This window comes from Drosophila subobscura, chromosome U (genome assembly GCF_008121235.1).
Source record: "Drosophila subobscura isolate 14011-0131.10 chromosome U, UCBerk_Dsub_1.0, whole genome shotgun sequence".
Classification (NCBI taxonomy): Eukaryota; Metazoa; Arthropoda; class Insecta; order Diptera; family Drosophilidae; genus Drosophila; species Drosophila subobscura.
This window is the reverse complement of record NC_048534.1, coordinates 2,623,467-2,647,547: the sequence shown is the minus strand read 5'-3', so window position 1 is coordinate 2,647,547 and position 24,081 is coordinate 2,623,467. Positions and strand designations below refer to the sequence as shown.

The window sequence follows — 24,081 nt, the reverse complement described above, 5'->3', positions numbered from 1 at the left end:
AATTTGATAAAGTTTTTCCAGCTAAATGGAAAATCTCTGAAGAGAAGAAAAAACTCCATAGATGCGTTATTTAGCTTTAGATTGTTTCCTAATCATTTCTCATCTCTGCTCTTTTAGTTACATCAAGGATACTGACTGGTCACCCTGCAGCGTTACTTGTGGCGAGGGTATACGGCGTCGCATCCACAAATGCAAAATATTTTTAGAGTACTCGCGCACAGTGGCCACCGTGAATGATACGCTGTGCGAGGGCACCAAGCCGCATGACGAGGTGGAGCGCTGCGTGGAGGAGCCCTGCATGCTGCCATCGCATGGCTTTGACGATCAGTTTCCCAGGGACTCCATCAAGGTGGGCGTTTCGGAGCCGGGCAAGACGTATGTGTGGCGAGAGCAGGGCTACACCTCGTGCAGTGCCTCGTGCCTCGGTGGAGTGGAGGAGCTGATCATAAACTGTGTGCGAGAGGATAATGGCCGAGTCGTTTCCCCGTTCCTCTGCTCGCCAGAGACGAAGCCAGAGGCCAGAGTGAGGACCTGCAACGATCGTCCCTGTCCGCCGCGATGGAACTACTCGGACTACACGCCCTGCTCGAAGAGCTGCGGCATCGGCATCAAGACACGCGAGGTGCAGTGCATCCACGAGGTGACGCGCGGCGGCGAGAACACCATGGTGGTGCCCAACAGCATGTGCCCCCAGCCCCCGCCGGCGGATCGGCAGTATTGCAACGTGCTCGACTGTCCCGTGCGCTGGGAGGTGGGCGAGTGGTCCAAGTGCTCGCACACCTGCGGCTACGGCTTCAAGGACCGAAAGGTGGAGTGCAAGCAGATCATGGCCCAGGAGCACAAGATTGAGCGACCCGAATCGATGTGCCCCAGCGTCAAGCCGCCGGACAAGAAGCCCTGCAACGTGAAGCCCTGTCCACCCGAGGATCCCAAGCCCGTCATTCAGATCAGCAACTCGACACATATCCAGCACGACCCAAAGAAGACAAAGATCACCCTGAAGGTGGGAGGCGCTGGCGTTGTGTTTTTCGGCACGCAGGTAAAGATCAAGTGCCCCGTGAAGCGATACAATCGCACAAAGATAAAGTGGAGCAAGGACCACAAGCCGCTGCAGCGTTCGCGCAAGTTCAAGGTGTCCAAGAAGGGGGCACTGCGCATCCTGGACATTACGTTCCGCGATGCCGGAGTGTACTCGTGCCATGCAGGACTTAGCTCAGCGGAGATACACATTGAGGTGAAGGCCAAGCCCGGCCAGCAGGCAGAGGAGCTGGAACGCCAGGAGTCTGGTAAGTGTACCGCCTTGACTAAATTTTCTGATGCGTCCTTAATGAGCGTCTAACTCTTTCCTTTCCCTCTCTCTCCCCACAGATCGCTTGGTGCGTGAGCGTAGCGGCACGGAGGCTTTAACATCCGCCGACATGACGTCTGTGGGTGGACCGGCAGGTGCTGGAACTGATGGCCCCGCTAATGGGTAAGTCCTGTGACCTTCTTCGCAAAAGCTTTCCCCGCTCAACTTCTTACTCTTTGCGACCGAACTGAAGCAGAAGTTGCGTGTCGAGGGGTTGAGGGAATATTTTGATGGAGACACAATTTTATAATCCAAGTGCTTAAATACTGAGAAATATTTTACTGAATTTAATCATTCCCCCGGAAGCTTTCCATCTTTAAAGTTCCCAATTTTAACTCAAGTGCTCTGCTTGCATTCGATTAAGCAGCAGCACTTTTTGAGTTAATTTTCATATTCTTGGCATTCTTTTATCATAAAAACAACTTGACGGCTTCACTTGGCCACTGTCTTTCCTCCGCTGCTCTGCTTTGCTGAAGCATAAGAGGAACCTTTCTCTTTAGCGCAGTAATCTCTGGCTCCAGAGACTGCTGCCCGCTTGGGTGAAAGGCAAGGGAAAGTGTGCAAAACGCCTTTGCTGTCCAGTTATTAGCTCCTTATCTCTGCTACTGTCTCTCGTACTCTCTGTGTGTTTGTCTGGCTTTCAGTCTTTCTGTGGCTACTCTACCACTAACTGTTGCCATTTCCGCTTTTGCGTACACCACGTCGTATACAATATTCGCGCATTTCCTTTGGGGCTGTAGCCGTAAAGAGGTAGACGCTTAGTGTTTCTGGTCAGTTATGCACTCGTGTCCGGGCAGTGTCCTTTGCTTCTTCCTGTCTTGTTTTTATCCACAAGTCAGGGGGCTGCATTGATACCCTATTGAAAATAGGGTATAATGATTCAAAGTAAATGAGGGAATGGCAGAGACGGAATGAGGATCTTTCAAACTGTATTTCTTGGATAATATTAATTCTAATTACACAGGGTATCATATAGTTTGCTTACAGAAAGCTATACCCTTCATTTCTTGTTGCTTTGCCGCTCCTTGAAGTAAAGTTAATGCTGCTCCTTCTATCTGTACTACTCCTACGGCTATTCCCCTACAGCCTGGCTACTTCCTAGCAGTCCCTGAAAGTCCCTGCTCTTGCTTGCTTGCACTCCTGACACTCCTCTTCCTATTTCCTCTACCTTTCCTTCAGCCTACACTGCGTGTGCGTTCTATCATCGTTTGTGTCGCTATCTAAGTGTTATATCCGGCACACCTTTTGCACTCCTTCCGCCTGTAGTTGTGCCTGTACTTGTACCTCCCACATCTGTACTTGTGTCTGTATTTGTATTTGTCTTTGCTTTGCATTAAAGTTTTATGCGCTTGAGGAGCACAACTCAAAAAAAAGACAAAAACAAAAGCATAACAAAAACAAACTCTAAGTAAATTTCATGGTTACTTAGTTGCTGCACCTTTCCTCTGCCCTGCTCCCACCCCATTTTAGATCCCCTCTACTTCGCTGAAGGCGGAACCTCTAAGAAAAGTTTACAATGACATCTTATGCTCGGCGTGAGAGAACAGTGTTTGATGCTCAAAGGAAAGGGTATAAGAAGTTTCAGATATTCTTTCGGAGCGGAAAATCTAAATTGTTGCTCATGTAAGAGTAAAGTAGATATCGCTTTAGGATCACCATTAGTTTTAGCTTAATTTCTGTAATGATTTCCCCGAACCAAGACTATTCATCCTGCAGTCAGTCACCATTTAAGAGGATACAAAAGTCCTTTCTCTCTTCTCTCATAGTCGAACCACAGGTACGGGGCTCCTGCTTCATTTATTTTCAGTATTGAGAGTCCTTCAAGGCTACCTGCTTGGTTAGCTTTTGGGGCTGTGCTGTGCTCTCCATGGATGGAGCTCCACTCTCCACCTCTTGAACGTTTAACTCTATTGAGAGCTCCCCCTCCACATGCAAGCCAGCTTGCCACAGAGCAATGCCACACTCTTTTACCTCTCGCTGCCTGAACCTGCAACACTATTTTTATACCCGGTACTCGAAGAGTAAATAGGGTATATTGTATTTGTGCGGATAACGGTTGTATGTAACGCACAGACGGAAACGTTTCCGACCCCATAAAGTATATACATATATTCTTGATCAGCATCAATAGCCGAGTCGATTGAGCCATGTCTGTCTGTCCGTCTGTCCGTCCATCCGTCTTGTTTGTCGGCTAGTTCTCAGAGACTATAAGAGCTAGAGCCACCAAATTTTGGCACCAGACTTCTGTATGCTCACACTGAAACCAGTGTATTTCAAAAATGAGCCCCGCCTCCTTCCGCCCCCGCAAAAGGGCGAAAACCTCCCAAATCTACAATTTTAGAGATAACAGAAAACTAAAAACGCCATTCCGTAGGGAATGACCATATCGTGTTGGCGTGAGCAGTGTTGTTGGTGTAGATGACAGATGAAGAAAAAATGTAAAATTTGACAAATAACCGCTAAAGTGCAGATGTAGTACTGAGTGCCGGGTATGAAAGTTGTGACGCGGAAGAAGCGTCTCACACGTCCCTTCTCGTTTCTATTACACCCGTTGCCACATTAGCCCTCTCATACGCATACGCAAACGTGTGTGCGGTTCATTTCGTAATTTTTGGTTACGTGTTTTCGGTGTGGTAGTGCGGGGTGCAGTGGATCGTAGTTTAAACATGCCAAAAATTACAAATATTCCTGAATGCATACACTTACGTATATCTATACGTGTATATGTGTGTATATTGTGTGTTTTGCAGGACAACAATTCCATATGTTTGCTTTCGCGTAAGCCCCAAGCCCCACATCCCGACCATCTGCTTAACGTTCAGGTAAATGGTTAAAAGCGAACAGCAAACAGCCAACGGCAAAATGCATTTTGGGCAAGCCACAAGCGTTTCTCCCCACTTTCCCTGTTCTCCCTGCTACCGCTCTTGATAAGCCCCAAAACACGGGCACTCACACACTCGCGCAGAGATACACCACACACAGATACACTTGGCGGTGTATTTATGGCTTTTCAAATGCATCATCAACTGCGCTGAAAAGCGTTTGCCCCAAAGCAGTAAAAAGGAAAGAACAACAAAATGACCCAAAATTGTGACTCAATCGAGAGGGATGGCAAGGGGATGCCGGGACCAGTTTGATCGTATTTTGAATATTTCAAAATATATATCTCTGCGGTTGCCAAAATGTTAGTCCGTATCTTTTTGTTGTTGGACAGCAATACGGAGCCACGACACACGGGCACGGCAGTGAAACAATTTTTGTCAATGTTCTGTGTGCGGCACACGAAAATATGCTAATATCCGCCAGAATGATGTTTTCTCTTTTATTTTTTGTTATTTATGTGTGTGAGTGTGTGTGTGTGATATATGGCTTCTGTGTGTGTTTTTGGCTCTTAAATTATTATTTATGTTGCCTTGAGAGCGCAGCGGAAACTGAATTGCAGTGCAAATAGGTGCCTCAAAATATGTGAAAATACGAGGAGAACAAATTGTTGGTGATGAACTTTGACCCGAACATATAGATAAATAAATTCGAATAAGTGCAGGGGGAATCAATAACTGATTTATAAATCAAATCTCATAAAAGATGTTGTTCAATTGTTGTTATTAAAAATCGTAAGATTTTAATTGAGAATTTGATTAGATAACGATTTGCTACAAATCTTTTTAGCCTCAAGATAGGAGAAATAATACAAATTTCTCTTTAAATTTCCTGTCTCTGTGGAAAATGAAAATTTCTTTAAGATGTCGAAGATAACTTTATTCTGCGACTTTCTCAATGGATTTTCTATAACTCTTTGGCTTTTCCGCTGCCATTTGGCCCGACTGCAATGAGGCTTCCAATATGCATGAGCATGCTCCAAACACAATTTCATATTTCAGTCAATTCAAAACCATAAGCTCTACAACCACTTCACACCCACACAACCTACCCTGCCCTGCCCTGCCCTGTCCCTCCCGCAGACCCTTGGAAATGCAACACTTACAAGGAATCTTTGTGAGGAAACGAGTGGGGCTCGGGCTGCTGCCACAAAATGCCACTCGACAAAAGGGCTTTGTGTGTGGGAATCAGGAATCTGCATTTGACATTTTCCACCGAGGTGAAAACTGAAAACAAGAATTCCGACGCAGTTTCAGGTCCCTTGGAAAAGAGTATGGTTTTAATGTTTTCCCCCTTATGCCACAGGTCCACGCAGCAGAACCAGCAGCAGAATGGCAACGGCCGACGGAGGCAACAACAATCGGAACGCTTGCAGAACGGAAGGGAGCGCAGCCGGCGACCAAAATCAGATGGCATGCAGCATGCGGACAGCAGCATTATGGAGGATGATGTGAGTACAGTACCTCAGTTATGATTTTCCCACTCTATCAACATCATTCTCGGGGGGCTTACATTTTAAATACGACCAGAAACCGAAGCAGAAACACACACTCTCCCTTGTAACTTTGGTAGAGAACGTTCCCTTACTGTCCCTTCAGATTTTACACAATTTTCGTTGTGTATTGGATTTGTGGTTGTGGCTGTTGCTCCTTTTATACCCACACACACACAGCCTCTCTTCCCTCTGTCTTCTGTCTCTGTCCCTCTGACAACATTCAACGTAATTTGATAGTTTTCCACTTGGCTTTTTCCTATTTTCTTTTTCGGGTTTGTTTCCTCCTCATATCAACAGAATAAATATCTGCACCAACTGTTGGCAGTTTAGATTTGTATCGTCCATACCCAAACTCTCTCTCTATCTCTATCCGTTCTCTTTCTACTGAGATACTCGTATCTTTTTCGACTGGCCAAACATATAATGTGCTTTGGAATGAAATTACGAATACGTAAGGGCGGGTGGAAGGAGAGTGCAGATATGGGTCTAAGCCGAGCAGAGTAGGAAAAGTAAACCAACAGAAAATTACAGCCACTACAATGGGAAGGAGCTGAGGCCAAGGCATTGGCATTTGCCACGATGGAGATGCATTTGGGTCTCCTTTTTGGACAGGTAGAAACCTGCCTAAATTTCTGCTCGGGCTGGAGGCAGACCAGAAACCAGAAATTAGCGTAAATTCCTTGATTGAATCGTAGTGGTTGCGGGGCGGCTGGTTTTTTATTGTAATTGGAAATTTGATGAAAGAGCAAAACATGTTTTGTATAGGAAAATGGGATATTGGAAAAACGGTTAAGTTGTGGCGCTTAAAAGGAGTAAGGGACAATGCCAAAGATAGAGATTTATTGGTAAAGATTGTTGAGGGAAAGAGAAAAGATGGGAATGAAAAGAAACAAAATAGACTATAAAAAAGGTTTTTTGTTGGAGAAAGAAGCTACAGAAATATCAAAGAGAGTGTTAAGAAATCAAAGCTACTTAGAACCCACGTTTCTTTTAGACGTCAGTTTATGGTCAGGATCAGGAGCACCTTTTCAAAGCCCTGCCTTATGAGAGCTGGATTTGAGAGCGAAACGAGCAGTATATGTTCACTTCGTGGCCCCGGTCTGGCTGTACGGTGTGCAGATCTGAGGAAAAGCTGCTGAAACAAACTAAAAAAGCATTTAGGTTCTACAAACTCGAGCATTGAGACAGGTAACAAACTGCCACCTCCTCAGTGGAGGCTGACAAGACACCGAAGTCTGCTCTCAAGGTGTTTATTACCTGCACGGCCTCTGAGCAGCGGAAAACGATTGCCAACAACTTTTAAAACTAGACAAATACCCATTTCCGAATGGGTCCACAGTCCCTGCTGCGTATAGCATGGGGTTTGGTCCTTTTTATACCCGGTACTCGAAGAGTAAATAGGTATATTGTATTGGTGCGAGTAACGGTTGTATGTAACGCACAGAAGGAAACGTTTCCGACCCCATAAAGTATATATATTCTTGATCAGCATCAATAGCCGAGTCGATTGAGCCATGTCTGTCCGTCCGTCTGTCCGTCTTGTTTGTCGGCTAGTTCTCAGAGACTGTAAGAGCTAGAGCCACCAAATTTTGGCACCAGACTGCTGTATGCTCACACTGAAACCAGTGTATTTAAAAAATGAGCCCCGCCCCCTTCCGTACCCCCCCAAAAGGGCGTAAACCTCCCAAATTCTATTCCCAATTCCGTAGGGAATGACCATATCTATCAGATCACCAAATTGGAATCCGATTGGATCATTATTATAGCCACGATGAAGAAATTAACTTGCAGTGGCCAAACCCACCCCGTCCCGCAGCTTATATTTGTTTTTTACACATTCTCTCATTCACACTCTGCTTCGCGCAGTTTGTGGCCTCTGTCTCTGGCACGTCTCTGCTACTGCCGCCACTCTGCCGCGTTTCTGCCCTGACTCTGCAGTGTGTATCTCTAGGGGAGGGTGGCGAGCAAAAGGACCGTGTTGGCGTGAGTAGTGTTGTTGGTGTAGATGACAGATGAAGAAAAAATGCATAATAACCGCTAAGGTGCAGATGTAGTACTAAGTGCCGGGTATAAAAGTTGTGACGCGTAAGAAGCGTCTCACACGGCCCTTCTCGTTTAATGTCCTAATTGGGTTTTTAAGGTACTAATTTAAATGTTCGAATTCAGCGCTTTATAAAACTAAATTTAAAAAACTTAGAGCCCACAACTCACAGACTACAATGGTTCGAAATGTAATCGTTTTCTTGGCAGATTTTTAGGTCACTTCCCGATGAAATTTAAGTGTATATTCCATAGCTCGTTCGAGCCTTGTTACTGATGGGGTTTCTCCTTCACTTAATTGCTTTTCCTACCATATAAACCTACTAACATATACACACATCACTTTCACATCATCCACCTATAATAAATCACCATCTCTATGTGCATCTGACGAATCAATAACCATAAAAATACTGCTTACAAATAACGTCACACTTAATAACTATTTTCTGTCATAATTCTTTCTTCCTTGAAACCTGTAACCCAAACCCAACCCCCTTGTGTCTGCCACTGCTATATATTCTTCCTCCTTCCGGTTGGGGGACAACTCCCGTACAGCATTCTCAATTAGTGCAATCGGAGGACCGTGTACCACAACCAGCAAGTGCCAGCAGCGGCAGCAGTCGCACCAAGACATTGCTCGCCATGCCATATTTTCAGGCGCTGCTCAGCAATCTCCAGGTGAGAAGCATCCTTTATGCATTGCATCCTTTGGTTCAACGTTTCGTTTCGTTCTCGTTCTCGTTCGTTTTGTTCTCGCTCTCTCTCACATTCCTCCCATTCGTTTTGCTTTTGTTGCCATTGTTGTTGCAGTTCGCTGTTGTTGTTTCATCGTCTATAAAGATTCATTCGTTTGCAATTGGTTTTTTTTTATGACTTAAATTTATTTGCTTTTCGCTGTGGCCTTGCCAAAACTTTTTACTTGTTTTCATTCTCGTTTTTTTTTTCGTTCTACGTTCTCATGAATTTTTTCCCATTCTGAAGGATAGGGCCTCCCTCTCGTAGGTGTTGCATGCGTGTAATTAGTGTCCCCAAAAAGTGGGAGGCCCTTGCAAATTGCCCAAAGTGCTGCATATAAATTTTGCAACGTGTGCATATTTGTCTTCAGTGTCTGATTGGGCCTCTGTCGTTCGCTCTCTCTGCCGCCCAGAAATACCTGCAATTTGTCGAATGAAAATGCAAACGAAAAGGAAATTTGAGCAGGTGACTGCCTGTCTCCTTGACACACAGCAATGATCATGCTCCTCCTACGACTCTGTCAGAAAGCTTTGCCAAATGACATTATCCCTCTAGTTTATTTTGCATCTAGTTCATTATTTTATGTAATTCTAGAGCTCCTTTGACATTCCTGTGCAATCTTAAGTTCAGATCGATTTCTCTTCCGCAGTCAACTTAAGTTAAATCATCTCTTAATTTCAGACAAAAATTACTGTATTTTTCAGATTTTAAAATGGTTTTCCTTCTCATTTCAATGATCCTTGCATGCAATTTTCCACCATTTGCATGATTTTATGTAACTTTTAGGTGCCCTATGTCTGTGTGTCTCTCTTTTAATGTTGGTTACAATTCTTTTTTACATGTTTATCGAATATATATATTTTTCTTTCGCCTTCTGTTTTAATTCTGGGGCCACACCAATCTACTCTCTCTCCAAAAAAAACTCTCCTCTCGCTCTCTATGTACAACACAAACAACAAACAAAATACCACCAAACTGGGAACCAATTTTGAAACACACAAAAATCTATACCCAAACAAATAAAATCAAAACGTCTATGCAACGTAGGTAAACCCTTCTAAAGAATATTTATGCCTGATTCCATTTATAGTACATTTTTCTACACTCTACTCTCTGCTGGGGCGGCAGCAGGGGCGCGTAAACAGATTACCCGATCTTCCGACCATCCAACCAACTAGACATTGCTCTTCCATAAAAATATTATAGCGCATAATATTTAATTAAAAATAACTTTCATTAAAATTGGCCTGCTTTAGCTTCGTCCTCGCTCGCTCGGGAAGCTGTCTGCTCGCGTCTGTACCGCCCCATTGCCGCCGTCAAAGACATTTTTCTGCTGACTTTTTTTTGGTATGCATTTTCGTGCATTACGAAATGGGCAAACAATTGGCATAATGGGCAAAACTATGTGCTCCCCGCCCCCCAAAAATGTTGCATGCTGCCAAAGTGAAGAGCCGAAAAATTGGCAGAGTACGCACAAAGAGATATTTTCATTCAAATATACAATATCAAAATGTGCATTTAAATTTTCCTGCTATTTTGGAGCATTTCATCTTTAATATTTATTGCCAAATTTATTGTTCTTTTATTAGATCTAATATCTAAGTACAATGCACTAATTGCCATTATTTTTGTGCTTAAAAAATAATTAATAAACATATGCAAATGCCCTGGAAATAATACCAGAGAACAATTCCAACAAACCATTTAATTAAATTCGCATTAGAATAAATCAAATTTTCACTTTCTCGATTTCGATTTTATTGCATTATTATACCCGGTACTCGAAGAGTAAATAGGGTATATTGTATTTGTGCGGATAACGGTTGTATGTAACGCACAGAAAGAAACGTTTCCGACCTCATAAAGTATATTCTTAATCAGCATCTGTCCGTCTGTCCGTCTTGTTTGTCGGCTAGTTCTCAGAGACTATAAGAGCTAGAGGCACCAACTTTTGGCACCAGACTGCTGTATGCTCACACTGAAACCAGAGTATTTCAAAAATGAGCCCCGCCCCCTTCCGCCACCTCAACAGGGCGAAAACCTCCCAAATCTACAAGTTTGAAGATAGCAGAAAACGAAAAACGCCATTCCGTAGGGAATGACCATATCTATAAGATCACCAAATTGGGATCATTGGATACGATTGGATCATTATTATAGCCACAATAAAGAAATTATTTTCGTTAATAGCAGCACACTCTGCTTCGCGTAGTTTATGGCCTCTGCCCCTGACACATCTCTGCAGCTGCCTCTGCCGCGACTCTGCAGTGTGTGTCTATAGGGGAGGGTGGCGAGCTAAAGGAGCGTGTTTGCGTGAGTAGTGTTGTTAATGTAGATGACAGATGAAGAAAAAATGTAAAATTTGACAAATAACCGCTAAGTTGCAGATGTAGTACTGAGTGCCGGGTATAAAAGTTGTGACGCGTAAGAAGCATCTCACACGTCCCTTCTCGTTTTTTATATCAAACTAAAATAAATATAGCAAGGAGAAAGCATTTTTGTGGATTTGTGAAAATATGCACGCACGGCAATCAATTTGGATGATGTTAAAAACGTTTTTATCTTTTTAATTTTTTCACGAAATTTAAATTTTTGTTTTAATCAATTTGTTGAATTTAAATTCGGCATAGCTTTATGCTTTAATCGTCGCCCAAATTGCACTTTAAATGATAATCCAATGAGAAACATGAAATCTGACCACAGATTTTGCTGTACCATGAAATCATTTAATTCTGAATCGTGATAAATATACTAAAACTAATCCCATGGCATTGGTTTTGTGGTCTGTCAATTAGAGAGCCTTTAAATTATGCTACAATTTTCTGTGCATTTAAATTTTCAATTCGTTTTAGGCAACGTCTTTCCTCAAAAATTCATGAATATATGTATGTGTACATTTCTTTGTTTTATTTGCCATACCCTGCATGAAACATAAACATGTGATAGTTGAAGCACACACACTCGTACTCATTAATATGTAAATTGTATTATAAATGACCTATATCCTATACTTATTATCCACATAATAATTATACTTGAAACTAATTAATACAGTTCATGCCTGGAAGGTCCTGGGGCTGGTCGTTGGTTTTTATTATAGTTCGATGTGCCATGGCCGGGTAAGTGCCACAGCGCTCATCGCTGCATTCCGGCAAATATGATGGTTCCACATGATCTACATACATACATATGTACATACATACGTATGTACATATGTTTTTTCTGCCTTTTTTGCTATTTTTCACAAACCAACAAACAATTACCAACAACTTTTATTATAAGCTTAATTTATTAATTGAAAAGTTTATTCTTTACCGCCGCGCGAATTATCAGAGAGAGAGAGGAGGCAGTTCCCTCAGCCCCCTGCCCAGCGCTACTCCAACTTTTTACCGCATAAAAGTTATGTGTATTACGCCACACAGTAACACAACAACAACAATTTTGTGTGGCATAGAAAATTCGCTTTCAGTCAGCGTTGTATTTGACTGTTTACCTGGTAGACATTTTTGTAGGAGTGTTCGAGTATGTGAGAGATGGAATCGCGGTTATCCTCAACCTCAAAATGTATAATGCAATAGAAAATAAATGAAACCATGGAAACCCTGAACCCTGCACACTGCACACTGCAGCTCATAGTCTGTTGGTCGAGGCAGGCCCGAAAGGCAATGAAATATCGTGGTAAAGTTCATCCACTACAAGGACACGACACGCAGTAGCAGGCATCTAACAGCTACAGTGGCTACAGTGTTACAGAATAGTGTGTGAATGGGGAATTCAAAGATGAAAAAACATGGGTTTAAGCTCAAAATATCTGTAGAATGGGAAGAATGATTACTAAATTCTTTGAAAAAGTCGGAATGTTGAGTATAAAGTGTGTACAAATTAATTAAACATATTAAAGTATAATGTTGAAAATAGCTAACGAATTTTATGGACGAATCACAAGATCCAAATATCCAACATTATAATTGTGAGTAATTTATTAAGGTCTGATGATCAATGGAATTTCTTGCTATTTAATTACTTTTTATATTTTTAATTTTGGAAAGCCTTAAACAATTTTCGATTACAATTACGAGCAGTAGCAGCAGTGTACCACACTGTCACTCCTCATACAGAGACGTTTTGTCCTTCCACTCGAAGGCATGGTTTTGTGGAGTGGAGTGTGCTCCCGGAAAAATATGACCACACAAACCGACCCAAACCTAAAGCTTAACTGCTGCCTGGTAGAAAACTGGATGGAATAGGACGTGCCGCCCATCGCATCGCTGTATGCAGATTAGGCAAAAATAATTTATGATGCTCAGCCAGGCGAATCGCAGCATCCACTAGGAATATCCACAGAACACCCCGAAAAAAGATTCGAGAGTGCAGTGGCGCTGTGGTGCAGGGTAGGGAGACAGAAGGGCGACTTTCAAGTGGCATTTATCAAAGCTAGTTACCGGAAAATTGTAAGCCCCACACACACACAGGCAGCTAGAGCGGTATACATAGAGGGTCCTGCAGACTGCAGATAAAATCAACCAAATTGAGAGGAGAGCGATTATAAATAATGTTGTGCAAATTTCAACGCGCGTTGTACCGTTTTGTGGGTAGGCGAAAAAAAAACAGAATGCGAATGCGAATGCGAATGCGAACCACTAAAAGTATTAAGCGGTCGACCATACACACATCGCGGAACACCAACACAGATGCACAAGCACGCCCATATACATATGCTAACTGTCAGAGTATCAGAGAGTGTGTGTGTGTGTTTGCCTGCGAGTGGGTGACAGTAAAACAATTTGGGTCGAAAGTTTGCGGCACATTGATTAACTCTTTGCGGCATGGCCCTCTGCTCGTAATAATAATTTTTCATAATTGCTGGAGAATAAAATATTCTCGGTATTTGCTTTTGACTAGTATCCCACCCACGATTTTCCCCGGTGGCCACTTAATGAAAGTATTTCACAACACAAAAAAAACGAGACGGGACGTGTGAGACGCTTCTTAAGCGTCACAACTTTTATACCCGGCACTCAGTACTACATCTGCAACTTAGCGGTTTTTGGTCAAATTTTACATTTTTTTCTTCATCTGTCATCTACATCTACAACACTTCTCACGCCAACACGCTCCTTTAGCTCGCCCCCCTTTCCTAGAGCCACACACTGCAGAGTCCCGGCAGAGGCAGAGGAACGAGAGAGGCAGAGGCCGCACAATGCAGTCGAATTAATTCTTGTCGAATTAAATAAAATATTTATAAGCTAATCGCTTGATGACAGGTCGAGTAGTACGTATGTGTGTATGTACAAAGATACCAGCTAATGGACTCGCACACTCGCTGTCTATTAGTGTTGATGCATCGTATGTGAATAGAATTTTGGTACTCTTTTTTGTCTCAGTATTGTTCAAGTGTTAAACTCTCTTAATTGTATTCCGCCCCAAAGTCTTTCCATGGAAACTTTTTAAAGACGAGCCTCCACGGTACGCTACTGCATAAAAACTTTATGCATAAATTAATGATTCTGAACTCATCCGGGGATTGAGATTTGATATGCAAAGCAGAAGAGCAGAAGTAGGAAACAAGCTGTTTAAGTTGCTTCTCGTGAGCTGCTCTTTGCTTTAAACAACACTTTATGTGCAGAGGCTGAAGGAGTGAGAAGTGAGCGCCTTCTCCTAATTAGACCGCTCTCCCAATTCACATCATCTCAGTATCTCTCGCTCCCTGTCTCTCTCTGGTAATTGCTGTTGTCATTCATTTCAATTTCAAACCATTTGGCTCTTTATCTGGGCCATAAACTTCAATCGCATTCAATAATTTTGCTGTCTTTTATGAGGAGGACTTCCGTTTTTCCCGCACCAGCAGCACTGCTCCATCCATCCGTCAATCCATCATCTCCATCCTCCGTTTGTGTCACATCTATTGAGGTCTGAGTATAAATGCAAATCCTGGCAATTCCGTTTTTAATTGCATTGTAGCCTCTGGGATTTCGAGAGATGCTGCTAATGAGGAGCGGATGGAGCTCCTGGATTTCCATGGCTACCTGAATGAATCATTCCATTGATTAGCTTTCGGGATACAAATTATTGCCACGACAGGCTAATGAATTTTCATCATCGTGATCATTACTGAACGTAGTTCCTGCCTTAGTTGCTGGCTTTGTTTCTGGCCTTAGTTTCCGTTTGGACTCGAACCGAACTGGGGCCACTCCTAATTAGCTAAGTAACTGCAGGAGGACTCAAGCAGGGGGCGCCGTCTTTCGGCATGTCCATAATTTATGTGCCAGCATTTTGGCCTATTAATTATATTGCTGCCCTTTACTGCCCTTTATTTTTCCCTCTGCTATCAAATTGGAACTTTGGTCGGGGCGCCAAAGCGCGTTAATAAATTTCCACAAACAGGATGGAAAGCCGGGAGATGGGAGGATGCAAGAGGAGGATGCCGTAGGATGCTGGATGTGGAAGCCACACATATTCGTCATGTCACGCGTGCCATGGGCAAAGGCAAAATGATTTAAAACAAGCAAAATGTTTGCGCATTTTGCTGGCTTTTAATTTTGATTGCAACTATTTATTAATGGCAGGCATGCAGGATGGATGGGATGCAGGGGCTGCCCTGACTAGTGCACTGCGGCCTGCTACTGGCAGGATGGTGGTAGCTGGCAGGATTTAGGATGCAGGATGCACGGATGCCGACTGCCACTGGTGCCACTGCCTCGGAGCCATATATTATTAGCCGCGCTCCACTTAAACTCCATGCAATTTGTGCTGCAATTTTTTGCTGCATTTGTTTCCTTTTTGCAGCTTCTGCCTGCCCTGCCCCTCGTACTTTTTATTTCTCTCTCTCTCTCCCTCTGGCTCTCTCTCTGATTTTGCATTATTTTTATTTATTTTCGCGTTAAATTTAAACTTAAATTAAATGAAATGACACACATTTCTGCATTTCTGTATTTTCTGTTTTCTGTTTTCTGTTCGAGTTTGTGGCTTTTCGTTCACTTCAGTTTCCGTTGGGGTTTGGGTTAGGGTTGAGTTGGGGTTTGTGTCTCTGTCAGGCGTGAGAATTTAACGATGTGCGTGGACCCAATTTTAGCTTTGTGTCGAGTCGAGACGAGACTCCTCCGCCATGCCATGCAAGGGCTACAGTTGCTAATGAGTCCTGTGCCTGTATTCGTATTCGTATTCGTACTTGTATTGAATGCATCATCATATTTCATCTCAGAATGAAACGGGGGAGGGGAGGGGAAGTAGTCGCAGAAACTTTAGCACATAATTAACAGTCAAAGTGGTAGATCCTGGCAGCTGGTTACGCTGCATAGAAATAGAGATTAACACGGAAATGTATGGGATTGGAGCAGCATAAAATGTGAGGCATAATTGTAATATTTTCTATTAGTCGAGGCATAGTCAAAGTAGATTTCATTGTTTGATCCATTAGGAGCAGAAAAGTCTCACAAATTAATAATAATAATCACGAATAATTCCAATAAAGATTGAGGATTTTCCGACACTACAAAGCACAATTTTCATAGAAAAACAACCAGATTAAAGATTGAATATGTATCCAAATGGTTATAATTTTATAGCTAACCTTATCGATCCGTTAAGAGCAAAGAAAGTGCCCAACGAAAGACCCATATTTGTGTTGTGCCTCTTGTTCCACACATAAACCAATTTCTGATTCCAAAAGTTGTACCGAGAACTTCATTCCAGCTTTTGAGGGTAAGGTAGAAACTTCCGGTCTACACCCTGCAAAATTGCCATTAAATTTTGAAACAATAATCTGGCTCCTGCCACAGTACCAGTCCCCCTGCTCCCTGCTCTCTGCTCCCTGGACCCTGCTCCTTTCCATTCAGAAATTGGCCAAAAAGCAGGGCAGGAACTTTGAACTAATTAGAGTTGCACAGGCGGAACGGAACGGAACGGAACGGAACGCATGGCAGTTGTCGTAGGAGCAGCGACAAACAGGGCCCCCAAAATTGCAGTTAGTGGGGCCTCTGCCGCATGCCCCATGCCACTACACCCACACCCCTGGGAAGGGGGTCAGAGTGCTGCAATATTGACAAGAAGCCCAACAGAAGGGGAGGAGCAGAGGCTGCTGCAGCAGCAGAGGCCAAGGCAACAAAGAACGATGCCGATTGCGGTGACAACAATAAAAGGCAATGTGATAGGACGGGGGGCGGGGAAAGGGAGGGCCAGCACTCGGTCGGTCGTCTGTGGAGGCGTCATTGTCATTGTCGCTCTTCGCTGTTGTTGGCCAACAAATGAGGCAAGAGTGGGAAGGATGTGGCAGATAGAGGCTGCCACTGTCCCTGCCCTGTCCTGCGCTGCACATAAAAGCGCAGCAGTTGCTGGCTGGCAACAACAAGAACAGCAACTACAACAACAGCAACAGAGAGCGTCAGCAAACGAGAACTATGCAAGCGCATTTGTCGGTTTCAAGTGCCACTTGGGAAATCATCTTTGTGTGTGCGCCTCCGCTCCGCTCCCTTCGACTCGATGCAACACGGCCCAACTGGAGAGCAAGCCCAGAGCCCACCTCCATTCCGTTCGGTTTGTCCATGGCTGCCACCACTGGGGGGCAGCTGTAAATGAAAATGAGACCAGAGCCCTGACGTTGACGCTGGGAAGACTATGGTGTTTGACAACAAGTTCACAAGAGTGACCAAGGGGGCAAGCGGATGAGAGGACAATTTTTGTGGCTAGGCCTTGCAGATACACGGAATTATGTGGCAGCACCACGATACATATCACAAATGGATTGTAGGCATTTACGATATTCTGATTAGGAGGGGAAAATATTAGAGTTTCATTTGCATATTGAGGAAAGCAAAAACTTTCGCACCACCAAGTACTCCTCACCATACGACAAATCACGCTGCCATCTCTATGTGTTGTTTTCCCATTCCACACACACACACACACACACACACTAATCTGTGGAGTAGACGTCTGTCCAGCTCCCCAAATCGACTTGGCTGAGAGAGGGAGAGAGAGTTTTGGGAACGAAAAACCGAATGCTGCATTTGGTATTCAAATTTTAGCAAGGCAGTTTTCGGAAAAGGGGAAATTAGCAGGCGGATGGATGGATGGGGGAGTGCTACTACGGAATGGCATTCCCTTTTGGTAGGGTTCGTGGTGGTGGTGGGTCAATGGCTAATCGGATTTCGCAGTTCGTACGCAGTCAACGTGAAGCTATTGATGAGGGTTATTCAAGTGTGTGCTGCATGCATGAAACATCCAACCTACAAATACGACTGCCTATGGGTAGTCACCTTAGTTCTACCCACACACCCCACCATACAAAATCCCCACCAATCCACCCAATCACGGCAAGAGATCGATGGTCGTTATGAGAGCGGAAACGGAAATGCGATGGCCGTTAAAGCACTCCGGAGCAAGTTGCAGCTACCCACCTTGGCATATCGAACAGGAAAAACATCGACTGTGACTGGCTCTCGACTCCAGCCTCCAGGCTCCAGGCTCCTGGCTCTGAGATGTAGATGGAATTTTTGCACTATTTAAGCCAGCATTTCTTACCCATACCTCTCTCTTTCTCTACCCCTTTCTACGTCCACAGCTTTTGTGGCCGCTGCAGCGCTTCAAGGACTCACGTGGGCAGCATTTGCTGCATGGCGAGGCGCTCAAGTATGGCGTCGATTTGGAGCCCCTGCACTTCGAGCAGGACGAGCCGGCGCGTGTGATGACCAAAGAGCTGCTGCACACCGAGTCGGTGGGAAGCAGGGACACAAAGGAGGCGGAGGCGGAGGCGGATGCAGATGATGTACCGCCTCACATGCCACATGGTCGATGGGAAGCTGCTGCTGCTGTTGATGCTGCGACAGACGGCGGCACCACAACGGCAATGCCGAGCCTCGAGAGCGGTGGCTACGTCTACAAATGGCAAGTGGGTGACTGGTCCAAGTGCTCCCAGGAATGTGGAGCAGCTGGCAGCGGTTTGCAGGTGAGTGAATAGTTAAGGCAGAGTCCTTTTCCTGTCGCCTTATGAATGGCCGGAAGATTAAAGCTCCAATGGGGAAATGGCACACAGAGGAAACCCAACGAATTTTAGGAAATATGAATGGATGGTGGTTCAAGACAACAACAGCAGAAATCCCCCAAGTCTTACCCAAAGAGAGCCGCCTCCAATTAACTCTTTTAAGGCTCCTAATCATTAATGAATATGAACTCTTAGCAGCTGCTTTCATTTCTGAATGGTTTCGGGGCAAACAGAATGTCTTAAAGGGAAATATCCAACCGACGACATTTATGCAATAATTAGGCAAGTGCACAGGCTCCTGACTCCAGGCACCAGGCACCAGGCACCCGTTCCAGCTTCAGCTTCAGTAGCCTCATAAAATCAAGCACAGACTAAATATTTTAACAGCCAAAGGCTCCCTCTCCGCGTACCTCGTCATGCTGCTGCTTATTTTATGTGGAAATTTATTCTTTTTTTTCCCCTCTCCCATTCCATTCCCATAGCGACGCACGTTAAGCTGCCAGAGAGAGGCAAAAGTAAAGGCAAAGGCAAAGGCCTTTGGTGCCAGCAGCAACAGCAACAGTAGTAGCACCACCGACGACAACGGAAACGATGTCGTGGATAATTCTGAGTGCACCGCCCACGGACTGGAGATGCCCAACACGTTCCAGAGCTGCGGCAACGAGGCCTGTCCGCACTGGACCAAGGGCGAGTGGACACTCTGCCAGCAGTCGAGGTGCCACGGACGGAACACGGCCGTGCAGCGCCGCGAGGTGAGCTGTCGCTACGAGAACGGCACCGTGGGCAGTGCCTGCGATGAGTACGAAAGGCCGCTGCCACGGCAGGAGTGCTACAACGAGCGATGCAAGGGTGTGTGGCGCGTGGAGCCCTGGTCGGAGGTGAGTCCCGAGTCCCCGAGTCCCCGAGTCCTGCCTGGCTTATTAAAGGTATCCATTATTAATCCGCACTCTTCCTCTCCTTCCATCTCCTTAGTGCAATGCACCGTGCGGTCGTAAGGGCATCAAGTACCGCATACTGCAATGCGTCTGGTACGGCAGCCGGAGGCCCGCGGGCAATGTGTGCAAGCACCAGCCTCGTCCGGCGGTCATGAAGGTCTGCAAGAGTCCTGCCTGCCAGGTGAAGTGTAAGTATTGATCCTGGGCACACACAATGTATGTATGTGCAATGAAAATTCCTCTAACCATCTTTCGCAGTATCCCCTTCGGCGGCCCTGCATTGCCGAGACTCTTCGCGCTATTGCCGCAACGCCCGCTCCATGGGCCTGTGTCGGCTGCATCGCTACAAGGAGAAGTGCTGCAGCTCCTGCCAACAGCAGCCGAACCAATATATATTCCATTAGCTTCTGGCGGGTCGGCAACGGCAACGGCAACGGCAGCCGCAACGACAACTCTACGAATTCTGCAATTCTGCAAGCAATTACTCTAAGTACCCCCCGTAAATCTAAAGAACTATAGGAAGAAATTCAAGTTAAACTTATCCATATGTATGTACTACCAGCAACACTCCTGACACTCCTGACACTCCTTACACTCTGACTCTAAAACTGACACCAATTCCCGACTAAGATTTTATTGAAATGAGGCTTCTCGGTATGTACAATGTATGTACCTATTCTTTAGATTCGAAATTCGTTACACAGTGAGAGAATAATGAATTGCAATTCCCCCCAAAGCATAAACAAAAATGTAACATTTTACATGAGCAAATATTTTCAGTTACGAGTAAAGTAAGGATAAATATTGTTAGACCTGCCCCAGGACTTGTGCACTCGGGCAAATGATTTGGCAAACAAAGAGAAACCCTTTTGTTTGGCCCTCGATTTACCAGGGTGCACAGTCGCAGTCGATGGCAGCAGCTTTGCTTTAAGCAATTAAAACCATTATAAATTAATGACACGGAAAATACTATAAAATGCAGCAACAGAAGCAACAGCAGCAGCAGCAGCAAGCGGAAAACTATAAGGATTAGGTTACATTTTCACTATGCTACAATATACATACATATACATATACATACATATATATGGAATATGGAATAATATGCATGCCTGGAGTTAAGGAATGTCTAGGATAAATCAACTTAGCCAATAATGAATGTAAAGGTTGATGTATGACTCGACTAACTGCTGATTCTAAAGTAGTCCAAATGTTTAGCAAATATCTCTACACTAATCAACAAAATTCCCTAATCACTAAATGAAGCATAACAAAGAAAAAAAAAGGAAACCGCACTGTTACCTAATGTGAAACAAAATCGAATACTACTCTTAAAATATTTATGTAAATATTATGGCAAACGAGAGATATTTAGAGGCTTCTTTATCGAGCTGCATCTTGACCATGCAATTGTCAATTTTCGCCACTGAATTTCCCTCGGTTTCTGTTTCTGTTTCTGCATTTATCAATTTCCTTCCCCTATGAATATTGTAAATAATCGACTTCGACTCAACTCATTTGAAGGCTTGCCATGGATGTAATTTAATGGAACAAAATAAACAAAACGAAAGAACTATATGATGGAACTAAATATGTATGCGTATTTGTAATTAGTTTTTTATGAGCAAATTGTTTAATAAACCCTCCTGGCATGTTAGTTGCTAACTATAGTTAACAACTAAAAGATAATTAACAACCCAAAAACATGACGGCAGATCAGATCCAGTAAATGTTGAACGAGTACATACATATTTAAGCTGTTAAGCAAAAGTTATACATAGATTCGATAATTAACCAGCAAACATAAACTCAAAGGTCAATGCGAGCCCTAACCAATGTTGAACACAGACAGACCCAAACAGACCCCTCAACACCCGCACACAAACACAGATACCAATACTATCATACAGCAAGAATTTGGATAACATGTATTATGATCGAAGTAAGAAAATACAGCGAAAGCAACTGCTATTTATTGTAAGAAAATTAAAACAAAACTGAAATAAATATTTAATATTGAAAACTTCTGGCAGAAATGCATGTTTATTGTTACATAATTCTCGTCACTGCGAATGAACATGGAATTTGTAAGACAAGGGCATCCTTTTGGTTTTTTTTTTTGTCATTAAAAGGAATGTCATACTTTCAGACTGGCCTGTATAGTCATTCTTTGATATTACAAAACAGCATACAACAGTCGAATACGCGATTAAGCGGTCCGCAAACATTATTATGAACGGCAAACGATATTATAAACAGTCCGGAAACATTCTGGACGTTGATATGCAATGACTGCACCATCAAGTGGCCCATGCGACACCAAGCCAAAGCCTGTTACGCGCGGAACCCAGCAGAACGCAGCCCTCCTCCCGCCCAACTGCCAGAGGGGCGCTGCCGCATGACGCGCGGAGCGAACCGGTCGCGAACATGCAGGACAAATAGATTGTTGAAAGTAGCAGCAGCGAGTTAGCAGCGGACTGTGGCTAACAGCCGGAGCTCGCACTCGCTCTCTCTCTTTTCTGGCGCGCGCGAGCTGGCGAGCAGCCAGCCTCTAAGCTTAGATCAGTTCGCTACCCACCCCCGTACATTCCGGTACACATTACATTCGATTTTACATACATACATTGTACAAGTTCTTGCTTCATCATACACATACATAATTATAACAACAATTCTACACCCGCGCCGCGCTTGTGACCGGGAATAAACATCCTGTATTATACTTTCTACTGTGTCGATTCATTTCGGGACCGAGTACCTATCTGCAGCGACTGGAAGCCGCACTCCCACAAACATAGATGTTAGGCTAATATTCGAGGAAAATTAGAGCAAAAACAAATATACTAGAGCAACTATAGCTAAGCAAGCAAAAATAACCAAAATCGGAAACAAAACAAAACTAAAACGAGAAGGGACGTGTGAGAAGCTTCTTACGCGTCACAACTTTTATACCCGGCACTCAGTACTATATCTGAACCTTAGCGGTTATTTGTCAAATTTTACATTTTTTCTTCATCTGTCATCTACACCAACAACACTACTCACGCCAACACGCTCCTTTAGCTCGCCACCCTCCCCTATAGACACACACTGCAGAGTCAGGGCAGAGGCAGAGGCAGAGACGTGTCAGGGGGAGAGGCCATAAACAGCGCGAAGCAGAGTGTGAATGCTGCGGGACGGCGTGGGTTTGGCCACTGAAAATTAATTACTTCATTGTGGCTATAATAATGATCCAATCGGATCCCAATTTGGTGATCTGATAGATATGTTCATTCCCTACGGAATGTGGTTTTCGCTCTTTTGCGGGGTCGGAAGGGGGCCGGGCTCATTTTTTAAATACACTTGTAATAGTGTGAGCATACATTAGTCTGAATGCAAAATTTGGTTGCTCTAGCTCTTATAGTCTCTGAGTACTAGGCGCTCATCAGGACGGATAGACAGACGGACGGACGGACGGACAGACAGGCATGGCTCAATCGACTCGGCTATTCATGCCGATCATGAATATATATACTTTATGGAGTCGGAAGCGTTTCCTTCTGTGCGTTACATACAACCGTTATTCCCCACAAATACAATATACCCTATTTACTCTTCGAGTACCGGGTATAATGAAACTAACTACGTGAGAGGTAGGCTAGTATAAGAGATTTAATAAGAGGAAGGGAGTTGGTGGAGCTCATTCTTTCTCGCCAGCACACTCTGTAGATGACAGATGTCGAAAGTATGTAGAATTCGAAAAAAACCACTAAGGTACAGATATGATCGTATTGACCGAGTACCGGGTATAAAAGTTGTGATGCGTACGCAGCGTCACACACGTCCCTCCTCGTTTGAAAAAGCTAGCTGCTTTTGGGAGCTCCGCGTTTCTGCCATGGGGCGTTTCCACAACATTCCCACATGTCTACTTTTGTCTGCTCCGTCTTCTCTGGCTGTGCAGTCTTCCACAGTAGCTGTGTGCTTCTTGAAGCCGATGACAGCTAGCCAGAGCTGTAAGATGTAATACGATCAGAGCTGGAGCGATTAAGTTGGGAGCGTCTGCTTCGTTGTAATACTTTATTGAGAGTTCTTTGTAATATTCATATTGGGTTCAGCTAACCCGAAATATGCAAAGCTTTCTTCTAAGAATTATATGTACAGCTAATCCGAAATATGCAGCTAAGCCGAAAGCTTATCTCTTATACTTATATGTATGTAAACACATATGTATGCAGAAGGCATGCATATGTTGTGTATAGTTAGACAACTTGAGCCGCCAAGTGCAAGCTCAGCATGCAATGCTTATCTCTTATAATTATATGTATGTACATATATACATATGTACATATGTATGCTGAAGGCATGCATGCAAAGTGTCACAATATATTAACGGATTGTTATATCCTATGATTATGTTAATGGTAGGGTAGATATGCTACAAAGAAGAGAACGCCTTAAAAGTAGGACTAAAACTGTTCTATAACTGTTCCGAAAAGAAGAAAGGAAGTATTTCCGGTATTCCATTCTAGGTAGGCCATTCTACCAAGGTCCAACAATGAATACATTTACTTTCCACAAAAAAATATGATAAGAGGGCTGCTGCAGCAGGTTGCAGCCAGGAGAAAGCTTCACAGCTTCTCCGTGATTCTGTCCTTCGTGAAGGACCCGCGAAAGACTACCCACCCCT

The 24,081-nt window shown here is 44.0% G+C and overlaps 1 protein-coding gene across 3 annotated transcripts in view; it reads left to right on the top strand.

The window, feature by feature from the left end:
- The window catches only part of LOC117900276 (protein madd-4), a 67,328-nt gene extending 46,979 nt beyond the window's left edge, over positions 1-20,349 (top strand). The window contains exons 12-19 of one of the 3 annotated variants that reach the window (XM_034810586.1): positions 118-1,286; positions 1,369-1,471; positions 5,534-5,678; positions 8,322-8,444; positions 18,079-18,444; positions 18,963-19,358; positions 19,453-19,603; positions 19,674-20,349. In XM_034810586.1, coding sequence (XP_034666477.1) covers positions 118-1,286; positions 1,369-1,471; positions 5,534-5,678; positions 8,322-8,444; positions 18,079-18,444; positions 18,963-19,358; positions 19,453-19,603; positions 19,674-19,819 — 2,599 coding nt within the window. In that variant the 3' untranslated portion in view covers positions 19,820-20,349. Of the gene's footprint in view, positions 1-117; positions 1,287-1,368; positions 1,472-5,533; positions 5,679-8,321; positions 8,445-18,060; positions 18,445-18,962; positions 19,359-19,452; positions 19,604-19,673 lie in introns of all 3 variants that reach the window. The other 2 variants (XM_034810585.1, XM_034810587.1) reach the window with 2 other exon arrangements.
- The last annotated feature ends 3,732 nt before the right edge of the window (positions 20,350-24,081 follow it).